This window comes from Pygoscelis adeliae, unplaced genomic scaffold, assembly GCF_000699105.1.
Source record: "Pygoscelis adeliae isolate BGI_AS28 unplaced genomic scaffold, ASM69910v1 Scaffold839, whole genome shotgun sequence".
Classification (NCBI taxonomy): domain Eukaryota; kingdom Metazoa; phylum Chordata; class Aves; order Sphenisciformes; family Spheniscidae; genus Pygoscelis; species Pygoscelis adeliae.
The window spans coordinates 143,492-156,181 of NW_008825555.1; the positions used below are offsets into that span (position 1 = coordinate 143,492).

Here is a 12,690-nt window from a genome sequence, read left to right on the forward strand (position 1 = left end):
AAAAGGGAAAAGGGCGCGGTACCCGGCCGGTAGCGGGGCCCGGAGCACAAGGCTCTGGCAAAACCGGTGCTGCGGCCAGCCCTTCCCGTGGGAGCCGGGACAGGCCAGTGGCGGAGGAGAAGAGTTTTTACCCCTCTTACGCCAGAGCTCCCTCGTTAGGTCGGTGGCGCGGAGCGGAGCGGAGCTGTCTGCGTGCCTGCTCTTGCTTTTATTTTGTTTTTTTGGTACACTGCTTAAACGGTGTCCTGCTGCAAATGGAAGTAACTCACTTGCTTCATATCCACAAGCCTTGGACACGCCAAAAGGGCTTAAAACTAACAAAATTACAACAACCAAAGAGCAGGCACTTGGATAATGCAACATTTTCACTGAAAACATGTTGCTTCGAAGTACCTTCAGTGGGACATTTGGAATACTTACTTACAGTCAATTAGCATAACTACGTAATGCTAATTGAATGGATTTTTTCTTTTTTTCATACTTTCTTATATATCAGGTGTTTCTTTTCATCATCCAGTTTCAAGCAACCAATCAATTCTTACAAGCTTCATAAAAGTTAAACCCAGACTAGATCTAGCAGGGGAAGGCAGGCAGGTGTTAGCGTTTGTACGTGTGTATGTGTGCACATACATAAACACACACACGTACGTTTTGGTAGCTGTCCGGTCAGCGCGCACACCCTGGCCAGCCTTTCGGCGTGCTGTGCATCTCCAGACTGTCTGTAACACCTGTGGTGTTTTACCTGGCAGGATTATCACTGGAGGTCTGCGGAGGACTGAGCTTTGTGTCCAACAGACAGTGGTTCATCTAGAAAACCACATCCTTCAGACTGCTAGAAGTGTTTAAATATAACAACCCTAACAAGCAAATAAAACTGTTGCTAGAACTTAAGTCTGTCGAAAGCTTTTGCCCAGATCATTTATGAAAGCTACAGGAGAAGCAAAATAGTCACAGTCTTGCCGTGAATGAGAAGGGAAGCGAAGTGCATGAATTAAAAGCATGCTAAATGGGAGAAACAAAAGGATAGGATTATCTTTTGTTTCGTTTATTTTGGCAATAGAAAAAAGTGAATGTGTTTCAAGCAAAATGCTAGGACAAATAGAATGGAAATAGGAAGGAAAATGTGTCATCAAATAAAGTAAGCTTTATACTTGCCTGGAATGCTGTATGTCGTTCTAGTCACCTGCTGTCAGAAAGGATCCTGCAGATTTTGAGGGAACTTGAAGATGGCATATCAGGATTTGGGGGGCTCTGGAAAAAGACAATGAAAGGATTTTTTTTTTAAATTATGTATGACATAGGAAGAAAGATAAATAAGCTATGATCAAAGTACACAAAACTCACAGATGGTTTACAGAAATATATTAGGAGCGTCTTCTTGTCACCTAAAAAAGACGAGCCATTATAACAGTGAAAATGCCAAGTTTGCTAAAACAAAGTAGTTATAGAATCATAGAATCATTTCGGTTGGAAAAGACCCTTAAGAGCACAGAGTCCAACCGTTAATCTAGCACTGCCAGATCCACCACTAAATCATGTCCCTAAGCGCCACATCCACACGTCTTTTAAATACCTCCAGGGATGGAGACTCAACCACTTCCCTGGGCAGCCTGTTCCAGCGCCTGACAACCCTTTCGGTGACAACCCAGTTGTCACAGAATGTATAATTAGGGTCACATTATTTCATATTGTGGAGGTCAACAGCTCTGAGATGAAGGAAAAACTAGATTTGTATAGGTAAAAATACGGATTTATAATGCTAAGAAAAATATGGAAGGGATATAGGATATCAATCTTGAGTTTAGCCTCAGTTTTAATTTTTAAAACTTAGGTTAAGATTTTCATTCTGTTTATCCTGTACGTGCCTTCTGCAGGATGTATTGCATCTTTCTCCAAAGCATCTAGTGCTAACCACTTCTGGAAACAGGAGATGGGACTAGCTGGGCTATGCTGTCATTTGTTGGCTGTCATCATGGCTCTCGCTTCTATCATCTGATGGTTCTTTGGGAGCCTGTGCAAAGTAAGCTGGTGTCCAATTTCAGAGGTAGAAAGGAGTGGGTGCAGCCTGGTTGTTTTCACAGCTGACACCACTTCTGTGCCTGCCATGACTAAGTGACACGTTGGAAGTCTTCGTGATACGAACCTGTAGCTTCAGTCATAGTGCCCTTAGCCAAATTAAGCTCTTGGAATTTACCTTTACTCAGGCAGGGAGGAGGAGCAGATACAGTAGTAAAGCTTTCCTCCCTCCTGTGGAAGTAGTCTCAGCAAATTAGGAAAGTAGACGATATATGTGCTTTAGTTCTTATATAAAAACTGTACCTTATATCTAACAATGTTATGTTATATTATGTAAGTAGACGCTTATACTAATATCTACTTATATCTACTAATGTTGGGGGAAAGTACACTTTTTCTGAAAAACATGCATTGTTGTACCAAATTCACTGTTTTTGATGACTATATGAAAGCATCCCCAGTCCTTGCTTTGGAGAGCTGGTCGCTTTAGGTGCACAGCAAAGCACAGAATGTAGTGTGGGCTAATTTACTTTCTTTTTTGAGAGTAAATTAGCTCACAACAGACTCTACTGTGTAATGCCACGGTTGTGTCACCTCTGGTTACCTGTATGCCCTACTGACGTTTATTCGAGTCTGCATTTTGCATTGATGTTTAGTGTTCTTTCACTTTTTCATTACTTGTTTTTAGTTGTTGTCATTATTGGTTCTTAAGATCTGGTTGTAATAGCATTTTACAATTTTTATTTTTTTTTCCCCCAAAGATCTTCAGTCTTGATCTTGGAGGTATATCTGCTATTGTACTGAACGGCTATGATGCAGTAAAAGAATGCCTTGTTCATCAAAGCGAAATTTTTGCAGATAGACCGTCTCTTCCCTTGTTTAAGAAGCTGACAAACATGGGAGGTAAGTCCTGCTGTCTTTTATATAAAAATGTAATTTTTGCCCAATAGATGGGTTTGTGATCACATGAAACATTTGCTTTAGCCATTTTCTCTACTTCTTTATCTCTGTTCATAAAATACTTGATGCTTCTTTAAAGATATTATTTGGAAAGGATTGTCACTCTTGGACTATGTTCCATAGCAAGCTGTGTGTAATTTTTTGTCTCCTTTTTTGTCTTGTTAAATAATTTTATTATCTTATGGGGGGAAAAGAAAGCGTTGCATAAAATACTGTGTCAAAATATTTTTTCAGGCTTACTGAACAGTAAATATGGCAGAGGATGGACAGAACATCGCAAATTAGCTGTAAATACCTTTCGAATTTTTGGATATGGTCAAAAGTCCTTTGAACACAAAATTTCAGAAGAATCTATGTTTTTTCTTGATGCCATTGATACATACAAAGGCAGACCATTTGATCTTAAGCACTTGATAACAAATGCTGTTTCAAACATTACTAATTTGATTATTTTTGGAGAACGTTTTACATATGAAGATACTGAATTTCAGCACATGATTGAGATTTTTAGTGAAAATATTGAATTAGCTGCTAGTGCTTCTGTATTTTTATATAATGCCTTTCCTTGGATTGGTATCTTGCCATTTGGGAAACACCAGCAGCTGTTTAAAAATGCAGCTGAAGTCTATGACTTTCTTCATGAGCTTATTGAACGTGTCTCTGAAAATAGGAAGCCTCAGTCACCTCGACATTTTGTAGACGCATATTTAGATGAGATGGATTGCAATGAAAATGATCCAGAATCTACATATTCAAGAGAAAACTTAATTTTCTCTGTTGGAGAACTCATCATAGCTGGGACAGAAACCACAACAAATGTTTTAAGATGGGCACTGTTATTTATGGCTCTTTATCCAAACATTCAAGGTAAGAACTTTGACGTTTTGAGGAACCGATACACTTTCTTATTGCAAATTTAAAATGCTTCTTCAAAGCGGTGCAGTGATCCATAGGTGTAACCAAAAAGGAAGGTTTGTATATATTACTCTATCGTATCATTTGCCAAATATACTATGGACAGATGTGAAAAGCTTATTTTATATGCAGATGAAGTGGATAACAAAAGTCAAGTATGATGATAAGATTTTAGCATATTATTTTGTGAATACATTTTTATGTAGCTTTAACATTTTTAATAAAGTATTTCTGATATATTTAAGTTTAGTGTTGTGATGCATAATATTGGTTGGCAGATATTACTCATCTATGTAGTTAATAAGCAAATGCAATTAAATGTGAAAGTAATAAACTAAATGAAATATGTCAAAACATCAGCAAAAATGTAAATCAGGTTGTGGTTAACAGTTTAGGTACAATTTCTTTTTATCCTTAAGTGCCTCAATTCACAATAGATTTACATGTTATAGACATGTATATTTATACTTTTGGAAGAACAAAAATAGCATTTAAAAATAAAAAGATGTGTTACAGTCATTCCAAAGTAAGACAGCAGTAGATGTTTGAATGTCATGCTATAAACAGTGAAAATCATTCAGATTAAATAAAGAAATTGACGCCAAAGCTCTTTGGTTGCTGCTATTATCATTGTTTTAAGTCCCATATTCACTGAGCTGGTTAAAATATCTGACTAAGCAAGTAGAACCAAAGTTTGCTCAAATATCTCCTGAGAGCCGTAACTTCTTACGTATTTTCTTATTTTCATTTACTCAACTATTTTAGTTAGTTGATTAATTAATTGAACATGAGGAAACTGATTAAAGATTAAAAAATAGGAAAACTTTCTTCTAGTCTAGGATTAAAAGCAAGATCTAACAGGATTTGAGTTGTTAATTTAAAAACCTTGAGGGACATACTTAAGAGTAATATGTAGCTTCAGCTCACTAAGTACAGCTAATAACCTTTTTTGTGGATGCTTAAAACTGCGATTGCTATTTTTAACCAGTCAGCACATTTCAGACAATTCAAAACAAATGGATTTAAAAAAATTAAATGTTGCTTTTATGCTTCTGCACTCCACTGATTCATCTATGTGCTCCACACAGTAAAATAAGAAAATCTACCAAAAAAGAAAAACATTTAATAAAATTAAAAGATAGAATCTGATTTCATAGGTACTTCAGTTTTAGGATGCGTATGTACATTGTCCATATTCTAGTTAAGAATGTATTAAGTGCCGTAATTAGTCAATAGGATATATTTATGCTTTACATTGTATAAAAAGCCCAAATGCGAAAAGGTCCACTTAAATCAAAGTTGTCAGTCTGTCCTAGTTCACAAACAATATTCATATCTTAAAACAAGAACATCCTTATTCCTTCTCTATTAAGATCTGACCAAAATACTGTTTTTCAATAAAGATCAAGATAACTGTCGTTTTGTGTCTCCTATACGTTGGCTGATTTAGTAGAGATCCACTTACCTAAAATAATCTTCTGATCTCAGATCTTGTGATATAATGAGTTTCTGAATTTGGATTCAAAATCAGTTCATCTGGATAAAAATAAAAATTACTGTTACCTTTCATTTATTTAGACTTTCTCTGTCCAAGTATTACAATATACACCGATACACCACTACATCACAGAATGTACTTTCACTAAGCTGCTTTTCACCTCTTTATTTTGATGTGAAACATCGTCACTTCAGGTTGAAAAAACTGGTGACTGGTAGAATTTTTCTGACATTGCCCAGATTTTTATTATTGGTTCCACATGAATTGTAAAAGTCCAACTTTGTTTTAGTTAGGAGCTGTTTGGCAGTTTCAACAAAGAAAGAGTATCAGGAAAAAGAAGAGACAGTTTGAATGCCTTTGAGATTATTTAAATAACCTGTGAACTTAATTTTTAAAATAGCTTAAAAAAAATCAGTGATTGAATTTTTCCTTTTCAGTTAAATTCAGATTCCTGTCCCTCTTAGCTCTCACTGTGTTGTATCAGATATTTTCAGTTTAAGAGTGAATGATTTTACACTGTGACAATTCTAAAGAATCGTAGCAGAATTAGACAAGGAAAGGCTCAAGTAGCTAATTTCAGTGTTACCTGTGTTCACTCAGGTATTTAATGTACTTTATCTTTGCAGTTTTTTGCTCGTTTCTTTAGTTTTGAAGAGCTCCAGAAATAAAAATGTACACAAGGAAAGAAAAGTATGTTAAAACATGATTTTACTGAGAATAATTACTTTCAAAATGAAGATTACTGGTGTATATGCTAGTAATATTCCTACTAGCAGGTTAAGGAATATAGAGTCTAAATTTAAAAGCTTATAGGCCACTGTATTTTATATAACATATTTCATGTTTCAGTATCCTTTTAAAAGTATATATTTTATAGCTTAAATTAATAAAATAAAGGATATTACACAATAAACATCACCTTTTATTCCTGTTCCTAACAGGGCAAGTTCAAAAAGAAATCGATTTAGTCATCGGCCCAAACAAAATGCCTGCCTTAGAAGAGAAATGCAAAATGCCATACACTGAGGCTGTTCTACATGAAGTTCTAAGATTCTGTAATATAGCTCCACTAGGTATTTTTCACGCGACTTCCAAAGATACTGTTGTGCGTGGTTACTCTATTCCTGAAGGCACTACAGTCATTACAAACCTCTACTCCGTTCATTTTGATGAAAAATACTGGAGCAATCCAGAAGTGTTTTCTCCTGAGAGATTTTTGGACGGCAGTGGGCAGTTTGTCAAGAAAGATGCATTTATTCCCTTTTCACTAGGTAAGAGTGATTTCTTCCACTGTTCCCTTTTCATAAATCTAGAGATGTATAACATATAAGTGATCGCAATAAATCAGGAATGGACAGAATGATATAAAATATCCACAGTTCTGATGAAACAGCTATTTTAAAGATATTCAATATGATGCACTCTGGACATAACACATTTTAGCATAATACCTTTTGTCTAGATGAGCTCATTATTATATACAAACTAACAAAAAGACAGCACAATATCTTCTTATCTGAGGAGTCTATACATTTTATATCATTGCAGTAGATAAGTGTTATTCATTTCACAATTAATAGTCATTTGCTGCTAAAGTTATTACATACAGGTGATTTACACAAACAGCTTTCAAATTTCAGCACTTAGATCAGCACCAGAAATTGCAGATTTTATTCAGAACTAGCTTGGGGGTCAGCATGTAGCACTGCATTTTGTCCTGAAGAGAGATTCTGGCAGTCCTAATTCATTATGGATTTGTCTTTTGATGCCTGTAAGAGTGGATAATTTACCTTAATATGGATATTAATATATACCTTAATATGGATAATTTACCTTGCATATGATTATCAACCTAAAATATTAGGTGTTCTGTGTAAGCTAACTGCCAGGGTTACTTCTGCGGTCCATAGAAAGACATAGCCTTGTGTAGAGGGTGACTTAGTTTACTTATCTGGGATACTCTTTCTCAAAAAAAATAGAAGGAGAAAGACAAGACAATTCCCTTGGAATAGATGTGCAACATCTAAATGGCCAAAGTTAGATCTGATGAAGTCCACCTTTATTGTGTATTGTATTACGTTTCTTTTTGCCAGTTCCAAATGTTGTTACCCATTCATCTGTGTCTTCCACAACCACATTTACACCCTGTAACTAGTCATACACGGAATGGGAACTAATATTTAAAGGCATTATCCAGACCCGTTTCATATCTTTCTACTTACCACGTTATAAAAATTGCCAGATAATAATGACTGGTAGTAGGGGTAATTAAGAAAATAGTAGGGGACAAAGGCTGAAATGCACAGTATCATTTTTTTAAAATATCTTCTGTCTCGATTGGCATTTCAAGACAAGACGAAGTAGCTAATAGCTTATCTAAATAGATTTGACAGAATTAGTTAAAATGGCATTTGTGTAGTGAGAGGAACAAATTCTCTAAAATCTGTTTCTTGCTGTAAATTATCAGTTGTCCTCTCTTACGGAATACTACCACCAAGTTCATACAGCTCCTCTTAGGACACAGAAATGACCATTCTCATTCATAATAAGAGCGAAAATGTAGTTGAACACATTTCAAGTCTTTTCAAAACCTTCTTTTCAATCCAGGAAGAAGACATTGTCTTGGAGAACAACTAGCTCGAATGGAAATGTTTTTGTTTTTCACTTCATTACTACAACGATTTCACCTGTGTTTTCCTCACGGCGTGATTCCAGATCTCAAACCAAGATTAGGCATGACATTACAACCACAGCCATACCTCATCTGTGCAGAAAGACGGTGAAGAGAAGGGTCTAGATTGTCAGGTGGAGCACAATGCTCCAAGTTGCAGCTGAGGATCCACCTTGCCTTCTATTTCTAAATGTGTTCATGTCAGAAGAACAAAAATTTAAAGGACTTGCAGATAAATTCTGACTATTTGTGCACAAGTTAATAGTTTCTTTTTCCTCGGTTTTCACAAAGAAAAACCTCAACCAAAAATGTGAAACACATCCTGTGTTTAAAGTTGATGTTTTCACTCCAGAAGTCTGTTTTGAATCTAACTTCTGATTCAGCTGTTAAATATTAAATACTTAGCAAGCCACTTTACTTTGAGAGGATATTTTTATAAGCATGGAGAATATGGCTCAAAATGTTTATACTCGGATTCATCCGTGGAAATCTCATTTACATTATTGCAGCTGAGCTGTTCTTTATAATTCTCCATTAAATTTACATAGCTAAAAAGGTTTTAAAGGTATCTATTTAAATTTCTGTAACTCAGAATAAACTATCTTTTCCAGCCTTGACAAACAAACTGTCTATTAAAGCATTTTCATCCTTCCTCTCCTTGCCCTATCTTCCCAGTTGGTCATGATTTTCTAGTGAATCAGATAACTGTGTGAATTCACTTCTAAGATCTTTTAGGGCTTGCTTCTCATTTAGTAACATACACAAAGTGTTCAATTATGCCATAGTCCTGACAATTACAGCAATGTTTTTTGCCAGTTTATTGCATTTCCAGACACATGTCCTTCATTGCCTCCCAATACAGATCATTGTGTAACGATTAATCTCTGCCTAAGTAGTCTGGAAAAAACAGTGTTTGCGTTACCGGAGTCGCATGCAACTACACTACCAGTCACAAAAATAAGCTGCTCATGAGTCTGACCAGAAAAGAAACCTTTTTGGGAGGGGGAGTGGAATAGGGTGGGGAGAAACAGATTTTAAATAGATTTTAAGCACAAGTTTTAGGCGTAACAGCTACTCTTGACTTCTGCCAGCTTCATTTTTTATTCTTGACAGCTATTGCTTTGTGGTTATTGGTAGCTAAAGATTTATGCATGCAGGGCCTACAGGAGAACCTGACACTGTAAATATGGTATGGTCAGTCCCCACCATGTGGGGAGAAGTAGGGCCTCAGAATAGGGTTCAGAACAAAACACACACTGAGCAAGTGGCTATTTAAGGACAGGGCTGAGTATTAGACCTTGCTCTTTATACAGTTTATGTTTCAATTTGGAGCTGCAGGAAAGTTCGAAGGCAGGAATTGGTGTTTTTCTGCTGACCTGATGTTTACAGCTTATACTGAGCGGAAATACTTCCTTTCTTTTGAAATAGCAAAAGAGGATCAAACAGCGCTAATACCAGTCCACTTATATAGTAGCCTGTTGACTTTAAGATGCAGCAGGTCCAGATTTAATTACTGGCTCTGTCTGAGGGTAGTCAGACCCACATGTCCCACAGAGAGCATCTCGAACACGTTCTTGATGCTCTGAAGAGGGTGGGCAGGCTACTCCTCTTGCTGAATAACTGCCTTTCTGTAGAGAAGATTTAAGATTCAAAAAGGGGAGGAGGGAGCTAAGCCTGACTGCTGTGCATTGGGCACACCATGAAAGCTGCTAATAAACCACTCCTAAGATACTGGCAAACAGTGGGGCTTAGGAGTCAAGATTGAGGCTTTTCTGGATACCTGCATAAGTAGATGCTGGGTGCTTGTGAAATGCTTAACAAAAAATTGTGGAATCTACCTAATTTAGGTGCCTTCAGTATGAAGCAATACTGAACAGAAGAGTTCAGTGCTACAGTTCTGGACTCGTAATTCTTCCTATATTCTACCCTGTGCTCTTAGACCAGACAGCCAGAGTTTTGTTAGTATCTAGGCTTGCCTTCTGGGTTGCAAGAACTCTAGGACATCCTTTGGTTAACATGGTTCAAATAATCCTAATTGAAGTCGGGGGAGGATTAATAAAAATCAAGAACTAGTTCTTGCGGGGGCTATGCTCAAAATGCAGCTGGCCAGTGATAATTCCCTTTTGCTGAGGTATTTTGAGATCTAACTCCTGGCTAGTCTTTAATCCATTTAATGAGAACCATATTCATTATATGTTATTCTCATTGCTACATCAAAACGCCTTATAAAAGCCTCAGAATATCAGTCTGAACTTTTACTATTATCTGCCAACTTATGGTCTCAATTAAGCAATCAAATACATTCGGCAAACTGTCTTTTCTATAAATCTGTATCAGTATTAGTTATATGTACATGTTTCATTCTGTATTTTCTCTCTGACTTAGAATTATCTTAATGATTCAATTTAATAATTTGAAATACTGACATAATGATTTTTTCCAGTCCTCTGGAATTTCTCCATTGTATCAAGATTGATTAGTAATGAACATCAGTGGCCAGCCAGATGTTCAGAATTTCCTGGTGAGAGTTTTCTACAGCTGAAATACCTAGCATAGCTGGCTGCTATTTAACATTGTTTGGGGATTAAAGGTTGATATACTAACCGGTATATCTTTTTCTGGTTGTAGAATTTAAGGATGAAGAAAGACATTAAGTGATGTGTCGAGGTAAGATTGTTCCCATTTGCAAAGTTTTTCCTATCTGGCTATAAATGTCCTAAGGTTTTGGATTAAAACAATGTGTCCAAATACTGATGGAAAGATTTCTTGAAATTTAAGTTGTAACCTCTCCATTTTTGTATATTAATGCCATTTATGGCGCTCTTGGTTTCACCATTTTCCCAAGTTTTATTCCCTCCAGTATTTATAGTCTTCTCATTTTTGTCTTTTGCAGAGTTAGCTCTTTGAATTCATGATGATAGTTTAGAACTTGAAGCCCTGTTTCCACGTACAGGTATACCACAACCACAAGAAGAAACTTTCATGTACTTTCTCTGTAACTCCACTGCTGTTCCCAAAGGCAGTGAAGGACTTTTTGCTGTAAACGTAGCTAAAAATGCATATTCAGCTTGCCTTTGCTGCTCTCAATCCCTGTACAGTTTTGAATCATTCTTTTTTCTAGTTTGTCCATGAAAAAATCCACTTCAGCTTTTTCCCTTCCTGTGAGATTATTGCAATGTTCTTTGCACTATTTTTCCGTCTTGTTCAGTATTTGTAAATGCAGACTAGATTCAGCAGTCTTTCCTAAGGAATAGGAATTTTAGGATTAAGACTTGATTTTATATTCTTTACTTAATTATTTTAATTTTTCCTTGAACAATAACTAGCTGTCTTTTCTGAGTAGAATCACAGAAATCCTGCTAATTGGAGGAGAATATAGTCAACTCACCATTGTATTAGTTTACTATATCCCATTCAAACGTCTCCACAGCCAACTACAATGTAGTCCCAGAAGGAAGATTATGAGCTGCTGTTATGTTTTTCCTACATGTGTTTTCTCCATCTTGGCTCTGGTTTTGTATACTTGCCCTAAACCAGAAACTCTAGAAGTGGTTCTGTGCCTTTACTTTTTCGTGCCATTTCTGTATCACGAGAATGGGTGCTTTCTGCACTATTTCTCAGACAGAGTCTATTCCTGTATCTATTCCTAGACTTAAGTCTAGGCCTAGGGCAACACATCGTGCTATCCAGCAGGAGATCCCCTTCTTAACACTGATGCAAGAGCGGCAGTCGGTACCACCATAGTATCTGAAATCTTCCTTTTTAAAACTCTATCCTTACACTGAAGTTTTTGGGTTAACCTTGCCCATGCCAGCATCCCCAGAAACTGAAAAGGGAACGCTACAAGCATGTCATGTACGACACTGAAAGAATGCCGAAGAAAATCTTACTCTTCAGCACTTCATTTCCTGAACTTCCACCAGTTTCTGTGGTACTGGTGAACATAAGCTTAGTGTGAACCTAATAAATGCAGGAAGGTTCATTAATTTATGCCTTCAGAAATTAACTATACAAAGTGAGATTTCATAAAAATTCAAGCAGCATTACTGCTTCTCTTAAAGTAAATAGTTTGAATTTATTGTGATATATTCTTTATATGTATCCAGAATATGCTGTGAGAGAAAGACCTAGAGAATCATGATAATGCTTTTTTGTTAGTTTGCCAGTACATACTAGAAATAGTTCAGCTAACTTGGACTATATGCCAGGATGTAGCTACATCTTTTTTCAGTGAACAATATCTCATGTCTTAGATCTCAATTTCTCTTAATAAGGGAATGATAAAATAGAAACAGGGGAAAAGGAGAATATTATATCTGATGTTTATAATATAGCATGTATTTTAATATTGTGTATACACTGTCAACTTTGTAATGTTTTAACTGGGAACTAATAACTGTCCAGAGGATTGGTCATATCATCTGGAAAATGAGAGAAAGTTAAATAAAGAGAAAATTATAAATAGGGAAGAAAAGAGTAGATTGAAAGCAAAAAGACAATGTGTTCTAATTTTTGCCATTATTTACAAATCATCAGGAAGCATGAGTGTTTTATCTGGAAAAATAATTACAGTTCTTTTGATGACATTTCTGGATTGAATTGGTAGAATTTTTCAGACTAAGTACCAGAA

General features: G+C 36.2%; 1 protein-coding gene across 1 annotated transcript in view; it reads left to right on the plus strand.

Annotated features, from left to right (window-relative positions):
* LOC103923809 (vitamin D 25-hydroxylase) overlaps nt 1–8,172 on the plus strand; it is a 16,686-nt gene extending 8,514 nt beyond the window's left edge. Inside the window, exons 5-8 of the mRNA XM_009332235.1 lie at nt 2,778–2,919; nt 3,211–3,843; nt 6,331–6,660; nt 7,997–8,172. Of these exons, the coding sequence (XP_009330510.1) occupies nt 2,778–2,919; nt 3,211–3,843; nt 6,331–6,660; nt 7,997–8,172 (1,281 nt within the window). The remainder of the gene's footprint in view (nt 1–2,777; nt 2,920–3,210; nt 3,844–6,330; nt 6,661–7,996) is intronic.
* Nucleotides 8,173–12,690: the final 4,518 nt, after the last annotated feature.